The sequence below is a fragment of the Chiloscyllium plagiosum genome, chromosome 30, assembly GCF_004010195.1.
Source record: "Chiloscyllium plagiosum isolate BGI_BamShark_2017 chromosome 30, ASM401019v2, whole genome shotgun sequence".
Lineage (NCBI taxonomy): Eukaryota > Metazoa > Chordata > Chondrichthyes > Orectolobiformes > Hemiscylliidae > Chiloscyllium > Chiloscyllium plagiosum.
In genome coordinates, this window is record NC_057739.1 from 26,401,019 (window position 1) to 26,416,165 (window position 15,147).

Consider the following 15,147-nt stretch of genomic DNA (forward strand, 5'->3'; position numbering starts at 1 on the left):
AGGTGTCTGGACGAATGCACAGCGCCGTGGGAATAAGGTCAGTGACGTTCCCCACTCCGCCAGCGTGAAAGCCACGGTTTTCCCTCTGCAATCTCATACTCACTCGCCTGCATACACCTTCCACTGAGGAGCACACTCAACCACTCTCATTCTGCAACATCTTCACTCACTCACTCACTCGCACCCATTCTAACAGTCAACACCGCTAACCCTGTATAGCCTCTGTGCTACCTACTCACTCACTCACCACTTTACCCCTACCTGTTCCAGTACAAACTGCTGTGTTGCCCACTTTCATCTTTCTCAATCCATCTCTTATAACAGCACAAAGCTACCTCATAGGGCAACAAGAGCCCAGAGGAATGGAGGGTTGCCTGATATTCAGCTTCTCACCCTATGAGGAGGTGATGCTGACTGACTCAATATTCGAGCCTCTGGACTGATATTGGAGGCCACCTGTCATTGACTTTGCACAGGGCCTTGACTAAAAGCCATCTCCCTTGACGACTGACAATCCCAAGGAGCTTCCTGGCTTGGTGTCTGTGCTAAGTGGCAAGGCCAGCCAGAATTAATGTGAGCTTAGTACCTCTGGCTGAAGGACAAAATACAGAAAAGACAGGCAGGGCAGGGGTGCTCTGAGCACCCTGGCAGGCTCAAGATGAGCGAGCAAGTAAACAGCCCTAAAATTCAGCCTGTTCCAATGGTGAGCTGGGTACCTGCCATAGAATCCCTATCAGTGCAGGTAGAGGCTGTTCAGCCCATTGAATCTGCACCTACCCTCCGAAAAGTATCACAGCCAGACCCATTCCCCTACCCTATCTCTGCAATCCTGTGTACATAGCCAATCCACCTGACCTGCATATCTTTGGATTGTGGAAGGAAACCGGAGCACCCAGAGGGGATCCACACAAACTCGGGGAGAACGTGCAAACTCCACAGCCAGTCGCCCAAGGCTGGAATCAAACCTGGGTCCCTGGCACTGTGAGGCAGCAGTGCAAACCACTAAGCCACTGTGCTGCCTATCCCTTTGTGTGAAGTTTCTTTGCAGCAGTATTGCAATGATAGGTACCAGTGACCCTTGACATTGCAGCTTTAAATCATCCTGTAACAGGAGGTGCCACGAGGGTCCGAAGAGGCTGGCTGCTATTACATGCCAGCGTCCATGAGCATGAGGGTTATGCGGCCAGTGCCCTGTGCTGTACCCTGAGACATTGTTGCTGATTGTCCAAGATGGCAACCTGGAGGAGCAAATAGGGGGCTGGAGCCACCAGGTTCCCACTCTGACTTTTATGTCAGGAATTATTATCTTCTCATTCCCTCACTGCAGGTGATAAGATGGGAAGCTGCATATTCATGAGGCGGGATTGGCAGTAAATGAGGCCAACAATAACCAATGGTCTGCACCCTAGTGAGAATTTCACCTGGATGTGCAGAACTCTGGTTGAAGATGTGACTCGTTGCTCCCAATGTCAGGATAGGCCTCATCCTGTAAATTCTCATAAGATCCTCCCACATTTCCCACTGCATTACTCAAGGTTCCAGAAGGTTCCGTCTGTGTTTCTCTCCTGAAGCATTTGGATGTGTGACAAATGCAGAGTTTCAATGGTCTGTTTATGAAATGAAAGTAGGTGAAAACAGTTTTGAAAAAGTTACTTAATTAAGTGTTCATCCTCAGAGAACCTCTTTTTGTTGAAAATTAGTCACCAGATAAGAGGATAATAAAACTGCTACAATAGCATAGCACTAGGTCCCAACCGCACAAGGTAATGTTGCCATAGTCTATTTGCTATTACCTGTCAGATTGTTTGTCCTCAGTGTTGCCATGTTTCAATAGACACTTTCATTGTGTAAAAAAAATTTCACATTTGTCTCAGGCAGCTTCCTATCTGTCTTGTATTCACCCTCATTTTCTTTCGCACAAGATCCTCTCTAAAATCTTCATGTTACAGCATGAAATATTCCAGATATCAGAGCCATTGTTCAATAGGTCCCTCTTCTTGGGTACTCTGGCCAGAACTTGCTAGAATAATGCATTCTGTAAGGAAGATTCAGTAAGCGTAGAGGAGAGGATTTAAATTCTGGCCACAGTCAGGCACCCAGATCTTTAGCAGAGTGCTTGTGGTGTGCCAGGGACATACAATTTGTGATTTAACGGAGTGAAATAATACATGGTGGTTGTACATTTCGTGCTGCCACTTTTGGAGTTTAGATTAGTTCAGGTGGCAATTTTTGACCCATAGTAGTACTGGGAAAGAGGTCAGAAATGAAACTGATTTCAGTTATAGCTCCTTAATTGAAATTTGTTAATGTGGACTTCCTTCAATTCTGAGTAATTTTAACACCCTGTATGGAATAATTGTCTTCCAATAAATATGATTTGCTTATCCAGCAGAATTTGCCAGTGACAAACATGGCCAGATTATCAAGTAACAACTGCATGCAACAAACGCTTTGTCAAATTTCTTTCAACAGTATTGTCTTTGTAATGAATTATTTATGAAGGATTACAGATTGGTCCTCCTGGGACTTTACTGCATAAACCAAATGAGGAATTAGGTTCTCTTTTAGTTAAATGTCAGCTGATTTAAATAACTATTCCATTGTGAGTATTGAACCTAGTCAAGCACATGAAAGATAAAGAAAAAAAGGAATAAGTCCAGTTTGCCATTGAATAAATAATTTTCAGTACAAAATAAAATAATATTTATAGAATTGTGTGTATAAGATTGTTTTTCCACTTTAATAATTTACTTTTTTTGGTGCAAGGGCATTTATAAATATTCGATTGAATTATTTTAGCATGGTAAATTATCCATATAATATATTCTAATTAAGGAGTTGAGATGGTAGTGTACACATCAGCTAAGAATGCATTCAAATAAAATGGTTAATGCCTTAATTAAAATAGACAGTGGAATTTCATATTTATTTCCAAAACTGCCCATGTGAATGAATTAATTGTTGAAATGTGCATTTTTGATATTGTGATGATAGCATTTATTATAGGCAGTACCCCTTCAGTTTGTTGTATTACTTACGTTATTGACTTTAAACAATTAGAAAGTGTTTGGTAAGCTCCTTGGATGCTGCCTGAACTGCTGTGCTCTTCCAGCACCACTAATCCAGCGTTTGGTAAGTGTACTTACGTTAGCTTGGCACTAGTTAATGGGAGCTGCCTCATAGCTCAGTAATTAATGCATTGCACGGTATGCTTTTTTCAACCATCCCGATCAAGAGCAATACATGGCATCTGCAGCCTTAAATGGGATGAAATTGAAGTTGCCTGCATATGTTTTGGGCAGCACGGTGGCGCAGTGGTTAGCACTGATGCCTCTCAGCACCAGGAACCCAGGTTCAATTCCAGCCTCAGGTAACTGTCTGTGTGGGGAGTTTACACATTTTCCTCATGTCTGCATTGGTCTCCTCTGGGTGCTCCAGTTTCCTCCCTCAGTCCAAAGATGTGCAGGTTAGGTGATTTTGCCATGCTAAATTGCCCATGGTATTCAGTATGTACAGGCTAGGTAGATTAGTAGTGGGAAATGCAGGGATAGGGCAGGGGGGCTAGGTCTGGGTGGGATGCTCTTTGGAGGGTCAGTGTGACTCAATGGGCCGAATGGCCTGCTTTCACTCTATGATTTTCATTTGTGCTGCTAAGTCGAGTCAATGGTCAGGAAAATAAGAATAAAGATTCATGGAATATGACAGCCAGATGATTGAGTTTTGAGATCCTTTATTAATTTTGGAAAGTCACATTTACATTTATTGGAATTATTCAAACAAACAGGACCATATGGAAATGGAACTACACAGATATTATTTACAGTCATAGTAGCATACATAGATCCATTATTTTGTAAACATAGGATCATATAGAGACTGGACTATATAGACACATGACAGTGTAAGGTCTATAATTCATTGCTCAATATTCGTTATTCTATAAAATAATCCTGTAGCCAAATACATCGTTTATATAATCCTTTTCATTACAAATGGCGCTATCAGTCACGTTCGATCCAGTAGATTAGATTTAAGCAATTATGAGGCACGTAATTTATTAAAATAGCAAGAAAATGATAATGAGCTTGCTCTGGCATCCAGCAAGATTTTAAAATCCCTTTTAAAATAATTAAATAATTTGTTTTGAGGAACATTTTCTTGGCTGCCTTTGAGTTAACAAATGAAACCTCACAGATGCTGATTATTTTTAGAGCTGGTTTGGTTAATTGATGCAGCCTAATTAATCTCACCTCAACTAACTAAGGACTTGTGACCAATCCGGAGAACAGATACTAATCAGGATGTTTCACTGAAGTAATTAGAAATCAGTGGAGCACCAAATGTTGGTGGAGAAACGAACGAGTTAAATGGTAATGCAAGTATGAATAATGCTTTTTGTTATGCAACGTTTCAGCAATTGCAGCATGAATGGCACTTGTTCCTGGAGTCATAGTGCCTGAGTCTAAATCTCATTGTTTATTCATGCATCTTTTATTCATTATTTCTACAGTACTTCAAAAAGCAAAAGAGGCTAATCCCAGAAAGAACGATATGGAAATATTTTGTGCAGCTATGCAGCGCCGTTGAACACATGCACTCCCGAAGGGTGATGCACAGAGGTAAAAAAAGACAAAAAAAGCATTCCTTTCCATCGAAAACTAGAGTTCAGTTTAGTAGGAGCACAGGATAAGTTAAGAAAAGCTGTTTGCGACTCTGCCTTATTGATCATGCGGGACGCGTGTGTATGTGTGTCTGTCTGTCTCTGTGTATGTGGGGAGTGGGTAGCTGCAGGCTACAGGTCCACAGGGAATGTCCCATGTTATAGACACTTCTGCTTCCAACCATAATGACTGAAGACACCATGCACATTTGATTAGCTTGGTATCTGGTCACAGAGGGCTTAGTGGGGAAAGTCAGGGCATCATTTAATTCTGGGTTGTTTATTCAGCAGTGTACAGTGACTGACTACAGAGTCAATGTGCTCCCCCTGTCTACATTGCCTGAATTTAAAGAGGAATTCAAGCCTGATTAAAACTCTCAGGGAGCACCAAGTTTTTTTTAATAACTGTATAAGCTGTGATCACCCTTTGTGCTTATGTGAATAACAGTGCAGGTGTCAGCCTTCAACTCCCTCAGCTTAGACAAGCTGGAAGTTGCCAATTCAGTCTCCTCCAGGGAAAATCCCCTTTACGAACCATGTGCAACAAAATTATAAGGGGCTTTGACAGAGATCACATTTACAGTTTTATGCATTAGGCACATCTACTTGTGGTGAATGATCAGACACTCATCAAGTTCCACGTGCCACTAATTACTCTGAAGATTTGGTGCTATTAAAGGAATTTCCTGCCATCAGGTACTTTGCTGTTTTTGAAGAGCAAGCTGGCACTTACATTTAATTTCTCAAATCTCTTCATAAGAATTGACTGTAATACCATTACGTACTGAAGAGCTCTTTAGTCTAATTCAGACTGTATTTTAACAGTAATGGATTTCCCTTTAACTGGCTTGCCAAGTTGAATGACTGACTATTCTTTCAGCAATCCATTGCATGGAAATAGCTTGATGTTTAAAAACATTTACAATCACTTCTTCAAAATCTCCACATGTTATGTCCATCAGCCCGCCATTAACAGTGCGACCATCAGCCACCATACCATGAATGGGTAAGCGCACAGCACAGGTTGAGACTCGGCAAATTCAATCAGGAAAGATCCATGTTTGATCTTTGAACTGGGCCTTGGAGGGGGGAGAAAATCAGCCATGTTCTTATTCTTTATTACTATTCAGTGGCCCCAATGGAAAATGAGCCAAATTCAACACTGCAGGTATTTTATCCACACAGTGATGTTGTAAGATGCAATCCAGAAGGCAGTGGATGTTCAGGTTTGTTTTGATTCCTGATTCCTGATGCCTGATTCCTGTTTAGACCATTGTACTCTGTTTTTGCTCTACGGTTTTTATTATTCTTCTGTCAGGATGAAGATGATTCTCAGTCAGTAACTCATGCTGCCCTTTCTATATTCAAATCCTGAAATATACCATGACAACTGAAGTGCCTATAAATGGACTTGGAGAGCGATTTTCATCCTCTTGAATATTTTCCATTTTTTTAGAGCAATGTGTCGCATTCTGCATACTGGTGAAAGAATGATAAACATTTTAAGAAATGCCCTCTTATTTTTAAAAGAGCTACTTGTTTCCTACCTTGAATTTTTTTCAAAAATAGCCTAGAGCAGTTAATGCATAGACTTCTGTTCCAACAGTTGGACTGAGGTTTGGCTTTTTGAAATGAACATGGTCATGCTGCGGATTATGGTTCCTTTGCAACAGATTTGTTAATAAAATATCCGGACCTGGTGCCTTCTCATGTAGTGGAATGAATCTGTGAAACCAACTGACTTATATGAACTGGAAGTGACTGGAAGTAGGGTTACAACATGATTCAGAATGCAATCCAACAGCAGTTGAGCAAAATGGTTGAATGATCTAGGCCTTGTGTGAGTCAAAATCCTGGAATTTACTCTTGAACTGCATTGTGGGGCTACCCACAACACATGGACTGCAGTGGTTCAAAAAGGCAGCTCACCACCACCTCAGGGACAACTAGAGAGATGGGCAACAGATGCTGGCCCTGTCAGTGATGCGCATGTCCCTTGACTGAATATAAAGAAAATACAGTTACTGCGATAATATGTAACTCAATCTGTTGGTAGTTTTCATTATACATCACAATAAGGGTCATGGAAATTTGAACCCATTCTGAGCTTGCGACTCAGGGATGAAAATTATATTATTATTTATGATATTTATGAAGCGATACAAAGTAACTGTCAAAGTAAACCTTTTGATAATATACAAACCATAAACAAATGTCAGTATAACGCACTCACCATGAAGACTTCATGACTTTCTCTTTTAAACCAGTCATTCATTATTGATTGACTCTCTGTTTTCATTCTTAGACATCAAGCCAGCAAATGTGTTCATAACTGCAACAGGAGCAGTCAAGCTGGGGGACCTCGGGCTGGGACGCTTCTTCAGTTCCAAAACCACAGCGGCACACTCTTTAGGTAAGCAGCAATTGGAGAAAACTGTGTATCGTTTTTTATTTTAATCAAACAATTATTGGCCCCAATGTTTATATACATGAGGGATCTCTGATTGCGTTGCTCATGTACATGTCAGAAGATGTGTCGCTTTCTGACAGGAGCATTGTATCACATAATGCACAATATATTATTCCACGGTGTTTCTTTAAGGCCAGGAGATTTAATCGCTGCTCATTGATTCACGCACACTTAGAGGGTGTTTTTTTTTTCTGGCAAGCGGTGGATGATTTTAAGTCTCTTGTGGGAAGAGCTGAAGAGATTGAGCAAAGACTGGAGGCTGGTTTTAAATCCTCAAAGTCAATAAAAAAGCAATGACTGGCTTTGCCTCTATCTTCCTATACATCTTTAAAGATAATTTTGTAGCTGTTACAAAAAGTGAACTCTTAGCTGTGATACAGTCTGGAGTTTTATCTATTCTGTCAATAATGTTAAAAAAAAATGTGTATACATCTCCGCGTCAGTGTCTACACCTCTATGTGTATGTCCACCTCTATTTGTGTATGTCTGCATACGTGAATGTGTGTGTACATCTGCATATGTTTTGTGTACGTGTGTGTATACATCTGTGGGTGTATCTGCTTGTGTGTTTGTGCATGTGTGCGTACACCTCTCTGTGTGTACATCTCCATTTGTGTATGTGTGTACATCTCTGCTTGGGCACATCTGCATGTATCTGTACATCTGCATGTGCGCGTGCATGTGTGTGTAGATGTGCATGTGTATATATCCTCCTTTGTATATATCTGAATGCACGTGGGCATGAATAGGGTGAATAGTCAAAGTCTTTTCCATCAGGTAGAGGAGTCCAGAACTAGAGGGCAGTCTGTGACAGTAGAGCTGGTGGTGTCCTGCTTGGCTGCATTAGAGAATTGGTTTAGAGTCATAGAGATGTACAGCATGGAAACAGACCCTTTGGTCCAACCCATCCATGCCGACCAGATATCCCAACCCAATCTAGTCCCACCTGCCAGCACCCGGCCCATATCCCTCCAAACCCTTCCTATTCATATACTCATCCAAATGCCTCTTAAATGTTGCAATTGTACCAGCCTCCACCACTTCCTCTGGCAGCTCATTCCATACACGTACTACCCTCTGCATGAAAAAGTTGCCCCTTAGGTCTCTTTTATATCTTTCCCCTCTCACCCTAAACCTATGCCCTCTAGTTCTGGACTCCCCGACCCCAGGGAAAAGACTTTGTCCATTTATCCTATCCATGCCCCTCATAATTTTTGTAAACCTCTATAAGGTCACCCCTCAGCCTCCAATGCTCCAGGGAAAACAGCCTCTCCCTGTAGCTCAGATCCTCCAACCCTGGCAACATCCTTGTAAATCCTTTCTGAACCCTTTCAAGTTTTACAACAGCTTTCCGATAGGAAGGAGACCAGAATTGCACACAATATTCCAACAGTGGCCTACCAATGTCCTGTACAGCTGCAACATGACCTCCCAACTCCTGTACGCAATACTCTGACCAATAAAGGAAAGCATACCAAACGCCACCTTCACTATCCTATGTACCTGCTACTCCACTTTCAAGGCGCTGTGAACCTGCACTCCAAGGTCTCTTTGTTCAGCAACACTCCCTAGGACCTTACCATTAAGTGTATAAGTCCTACTAAGATTTGTTTTCCCAAAATGCAACACCTCGCATTTATCTGAATTAAACTCCATCTGCCACTTCTCAGCCCATCTGTATTGGTGGCTCTGTATTGTTTTGGCAGAGGTGGGTACTGCAGATGCTGGAGTCAAGATTAGAGTAGTGCTGGAAAAGCACAGCAGGTCAGGCAGTATCCAAAGATCAGGAAAATCGAAGTTTTGGGCAAAAGCCCCTCATCAGGAATGAGGCAGGGAACCTTGGGGGTGGAGAGATAAATGGGAGGGGGGTAGGGCTAGGGAGAAGGCAGCTCCACCCTCCTCTCCGACCTATCACCTTTATCCCACCTTTGTCCAACTACTGTACTCTCCGTTACCTTCTCCCCAGCTCCACCTCTCTCCCATTTATCTCTCCACCCCCAAGGCTCCCAATGTCGTTCCTGATGAAGGGCTTTTGCCCGAACCATCGAGTTTCCTGCTCCTCAGATGCTGCCTGACCTGCTGTGCTTTCCAGCACCACTCTAATCTTGACTGTATTGTTTTGGTCCCAGTAACTTTTAACCAAATAAATGGAATGCCCACTGTCAGGTTCTAAACAAGTTTTGCTTCTGAATTATAGGGTAATCAGATTAGCTCTCCCCACCTTAACGACACAATTACGTGATTGCATTATCTCTGAGCTCTGGACTTGTAATTGAAAGTGAAAGAATGCCAATTGCTTTCACCACTTTCCAAGGACCAACTGGTACATGAGGAATTTGTGGGTGCAATCTTCTCATTTGTAGTAGAAGTGTTTTGTAAAGTGAGAATCCTGGTGCCAAGACCCCAATGCCTTCGAGTGACATTTTTCACACCATTGCCTGCCTTCCACCTCATTAAACATGGAACTGGGCTCTTTGGCAACTGTAATCATGTGGCATGAGAGGCAGAAGTCATTGCCAATGCCAAGGTTTGTCCATGGGCCTGGCACTGGCTCCATTTGAAAGCTCAGCTGCACACCCAGCATTTCAGACCCAGCAAGCCGGGAGCTACCCCTCACCTAGGGCTGTCCCATCATTACAGCAGAACTGACATTTCTGTTGACACTGCAGTTCTAAGATTGTTCTGGATAATTCCAAGTTTCATTTGTTCTCAAGTATTAAATAGCATTTCATTGATCAATCTTTACCTTTGAATATAATTCTATTGTAATTGTATTTCTCCCAATGGTATAATATTTACACTTTTTATTTTATCTTGAAATAATTAGGAATCAGTATGTGATGGATGGCAGTTATAGGAAGGGGGGAAAGTCTCAGATACAGTCACATTAGATGGGTTAACTCCAGGAAGGGTAAGAGAGGTAAGCAGCTAGTGCAGGAGTCTTTTGTGGATATACCCATTTCAAACAGGTATGCTGTTTTGGAAAACATAGGGGGTGATGGATTCTCAGGGGCACGTAGCATGAACAGCCAAATTTCTGGTATTGAGACTGGCTCTAATGCAACGAGGGGTACATCGGCTTCCAAGAGATCAATTGTGTTAGGGGATTCTGTAGTCCGAGGGACAGACAGACTTTTCTGTGGCCAGCAGAGAAAAAGCAGAATGGTGTGTTATTTCCCTGGTGCCAGGATCAAGGATGTCTCAGAGAGGGTGCAGAATGTTCTCACGGGGGAGAGGGGCCAGCAGGAGGTCATTGTCCACATTGGAACCAACGACATTGGAAGGGAAAAGGTTGAGATTCTGAAGGGAGATTACAGAGAATTAGGCAGAAATTTAAAAAGGAGGTCCTCAAGGGTAGTAATATCTGGATTACTCCCATAAGGTGGGGGGTGTGGGGGGGGGAGGGGTGGGTGGGACCCAGGGAGATAGTGAGGAAAGAGATCGGTCTGAGACGGGTACAGCTGAGAACAGAAATGAGATAACCTCAAACTAATTCTCAGTTGTTCCAGGAATAACACCAAGAGGGTCCACTGCTTTTCATCATTTATGTACATGATTTGGATGTGAACATAGGAGGTATGATTAGTAAGTTTGCAGATGACACCAAAATTGGAGGTGTAGTAGACAGCGAAGAAGGTTACCTCAGATTACAACGGAATCTTGATCAGGTGGGCAGATGGGCTGAGAAGTGGCAGATGGAGTTTAATTCAGATAAATGTGAGGTGCTGCATTTTGGAAAAGCAAATTTTTGCAGGACTTATACACTTAATGGTAAGATCCTTGGAAGCATTGCTGAACTAAGAGACCTTGGAGTGCACGTTCATAGCTCCTTGAAAGTGGAGTCGCAGGTAGGTAGGATAGTGAAGAAGGCATTTGGTATGCTTTCCTTTAATGGTCAGAGCATTGACTATAGGAGTTGGGAGGTCATGTTGCAGCTGTACAGGACATTGGTTAGGCTACTTTTGTAATATTGTGTGCAATTCTGGTCTCCCTTTTATCAGAAGGATGTTGTGAAACTTGAAAGGGTTTAGAAAAGATTTACAAAGATGGTGCCAGGGTTGGAGGATTTGAGCTACATGGAGAGACTGAACAGGCTGGGGCTGTTTTCCCTGGAGCATCGGAGGCTGAGGGGTGACCTTATAGAGGTTTACAAAAATTATGAGGGGCATGGATAGGGTAAATAGGCAAAGTCTTTTCCCTGGGGTCGGTGAGTCCAGAACTAGATGGCATAGGTTTAGGGTGAGAGGGGAAAAATATAAAAGAGACAACTTTTTCATGCAGAGGGTGGTACGTGTATGGAATGAGTTGCCAGAGGAAGTGGTGGAGGCTGGTACTATTACGACATTTAAAAGGATGGGTATGTGAATAGGAAGGGTTTAGAGGGATATGGGTCAAATGCTAGTTAGATTAGGCTAGCTGGTTGGTATGGATGAGTTAGATCGCAGGGTTTGTTTCCATGCTGTACATCTCTATATGGAAGGAATATGATCTGTGACTTAGAAGAACAAGAAATGGGCATTTAAATATATAGAATAGGAATTGTTGTTAAATGGTGTTTATTCAAAGTCACATTCACCCCACCTCGCCAATCTCCACCGCACCCCCCTCCTTCCCCCACCCACTAAACATTCTACATATTATTTTGGAGGCAACAGTAAAAATTGAGTGTGTCAAAGTTCAAATCCGTTTGAATATTGAGGCATCAGTATTTAGTTATTGAAGAGCTCATGCTAACAAATTATAGTCGTATAAAACTAATCCAACATGTTCTAGTATAAATAATGTTTGTGATAGCAACAAATTAGATTCAGTTATTTTAGTTTGCCCTTCTGAATGTGTCTCAGTCTGAAAACCAACTCTAATTTTTAACTGATTTTTAAACTGATTTGCAATTGGCCTCATAAATCTTTCTCGCATTTTCCCTGAGGTTAATAATCTATCCAGTGCTGTAATCCAACTTGTTCTTTAGCTCAAAAATGATCTGTACCTATTTATATACAACTGGAAGGAAACATTCAGCTCGTTCATCTTCTAGAGGTTACACAGGTTATTGCAGAATATTTAGGGGAATTTTTCCAGCTAAGGTATGCTGGTTTCAGGAAACCTATGGCATTAAATCCCCTAAAAATAACTGAGTTAAATCCTGATATCATCCCACGAATTTCTGGGTTTGAAAGTGAGAGATCAGCCTATTAAGATACTGAGCAAGGAATTTAAATATTGGAAAAAAAGATCAAGTTGTATTTTAACCAGTGATTCTGGTTTTAGCTCACAGCACATTTACTTTCTGAGCTGCCAGCAACACCTCACAATCTGCAGTGAAAAGACTAGGATGGAGTGCCATAACTCAGAGCTGCTCACAGCAGTTCTTCTGAGAGTGTCCCTTCGCTGCTTGACAACTCCTGGGAAATCAATTTACCTGGTCTCCTGCTTCACTCTTCCTGCATATGAGGAGTTGAATATGAGGAGAGCTCAAGACCAACAAAGCCAAGAGCAGCACTGTCTGTCCCTCAGCCACAGGTCAGAGGGGACACTTCCACAAAGATCCAGCCACAATACATCAGTGTGTCTGCTGCCTGATCTCCCCAATGCACCAGTTTGTACCTCACTTGAGAGAGATGCAGGCTCTTCAACTTTACTTCAACCTCCGACAAGGTAGAGATCTGTGTCATTGTGGACAATGAGGTTGGAGATGGTGAAAGCCCTCCAATGGTAAGGTTAACATGTGTAAAATGAGCATTTTCATCTGGGTAGCCATGGAGTAAATTTCAGATAATTTTCTATTCATCTTTCATTCCTTGACTTTCTTGCCAGCTGATAAGATTCCACACTTGCATGCTTTTTCACTTTTGTTTCTGCCTTCTCATGCATCTTCCTGTAAATAGGAGCAACTTGAGAAGTTTCCTCCAGCAGGCTTTTGGGAAATGCTGAAGCATTGCTACATGGCTGCTTTACTCACGTAACTCCATAAAATGGAGAAACAGACAGACTGGACAACTCCTGAGGTAGGAGCCTGTTTCCTGCAGGCTCACGAGTATCTGATTTGTGTGGACAGGAAGATACATCTCCAGGGCCACTCCTTCCAATCCACCCATTCTTCTCCTGTTACTGAGCCCCAGAAGGAGCATTAAACTGGGTTGGAGTGGACATCCAATCAACTAAGAAAATCTGGGCAAAGTAGACCACTAATTAATAACATTCCAAAGACTGTTAGACAAATAAATACCTTAAATTCTATTTCTACTTTGCCCAGAACTAATTTGCAATAGATTTGCAAAGTTAAAAATCTCACAACATCAGGTTATAGTCCAACAGGTTTATTTGGAAACACTAGCTTTCGGAGTGTCGCTCCTTCATCAGGTGATTGTGGAGTATAACAAAAGTTACACCTGATGAAGGAGCAGTGCTCTGAAAGCTGGTGCTTCCAATTAAACCTGTTGGACTATAGTCTGGTGTTGTGTGATTTTTAACTTTGTCCACCCCAGTCCAACACCAGCACCTCCAAATCGTGACTTTGCAATAGATGGTGAGGAGATGAATGGTGAGAGTGCATGGCTGATGCATACGAACATACAAAAATAGGAGCAGAACTGGACCATTCAAGGCACAAGTCAGGAATGAAAATGAGTGAAATTCTCCCCAGTTGCCTGGATGAGTGTAACTCCAATGACACTAGTTCTGCCATTCAATAAGATTAGTCTGAGTTTTCTGAATTTTAAATTCCACATTCCCATCTATCCCCAATAACCTTTCATTTCCTTGCCAAGCAACAACTTATCCACTTCTGGATTAAGAATGTTCATTGACCCCAAATTCACCACCTTCTGAATCACAGATCCAAAGTGGACCAGCCCTCTGCTGGGAAAAATAAAATCTCCTTATCTCTGTCCTAAAAGGGTGACCTTTCATTTTAAAGCAATGCCTCTTTGTTCTGACTGACCCACAAGAGGAAATATACCCTCCATTTCCACCTATCAAGACCATTCAGGATCTTATACACTTCAATGAAATCACTCCTCACTCATTTAAACTCCAGTGAGAACAATCCAGCTTTTCCAACCTTTTCTCATAAATTAACCCACTGATTACAGTTTCCTCCCACAATCCAAAGATGTGCAGGTTATGTGTTTTGGCCATGCTAAATTGCCCATAGTGCTAGGTGCAGTATTCAGAGGGAAATGGGTGGGTTATTCTTCGGAGTCGGTGTGGACTTGTTTCCATACTGTAGATAATCTAATCTAATCTAAAAAAAACTTCCTCTGAATCCCCTCCCAATGCATTTACATTCACAGGATGTGGGCATCACTGGCTGGGTCAGCATTTCTGGCCCACCCTTAGATTCTCTACAGAAGATGGTGTTGAGTTGTATTCTTAAACTGCTGCATCCCTTTTTATTTTAAGTACACCCATATTGCTGTTCAGTCATGTTTTGGAGGTGCCAGTGTTGGACTGGGGTATACAAAGTTAGAAATCTCACAATACCAGGTCATTGTCCAACAGGTTTAATTGGAAGCACTGGCTTTCGGAGCACTGCTCCTTCATCAGGTGGTTATGCAACCACCTGATGAAGGAGCATCGCTCTAAAAGCTAGTGCTTCCTATTGCTGTCCAGGAGAGAGATCCAGGAATGTGACCCAGCAACAGTGAAGGAATGGCGATCTATTTCTAAGTTGTGATGGTGAGTGGCTTAGAGGAGAAGCTGCAGATGTTGGTGTGCCCATGTATCTGCTACCCTTGTCCTTTCGATGGAAGGTAACCTGGATTTGGAAAGTGCAGTCTAATGAGCTTTGGTGAAGTTCTGCAGTGCATCTTGTAGTTGGTCCATACTGCTGGGGTGGAGGAAGTGATTTTTTGTGGTTGTGGTGCCAATCAAGAGAGCTGCTTTGTCCTGATGGTGTCCAGCTTCTTGAGTGTTGATGGAGGTACACTCATCCAGGCAAGTGGGGAGAATTTTATTCATTTTCATTTCTGACTTGTGCCCTGTAGATGGTGGACAGGCTTTGGGAGTCAGGAGGTGA

The 15,147-nt window shown here is 42.3% G+C and overlaps 1 protein-coding gene across 10 annotated transcripts in view; it reads left to right on the forward strand.

Moving 5' to 3' along the window:
* LOC122564836 (serine/threonine-protein kinase Nek6) overlaps nt 1–15,147 on the forward strand; it is a 266,799-nt gene that overhangs the window by 176,454 nt on the left and 75,198 nt on the right. For all 10 annotated transcript variants that reach the window (XM_043720147.1, XM_043720151.1, XM_043720150.1 and 7 more), the window contains 2 exons: nt 4,511–4,619; nt 6,966–7,073. In XM_043720147.1, the coding sequence (XP_043576082.1) occupies nt 4,511–4,619; nt 6,966–7,073 (217 nt within the window). The remainder of the gene's footprint in view (nt 1–4,510; nt 4,620–6,965; nt 7,074–15,147) is intronic.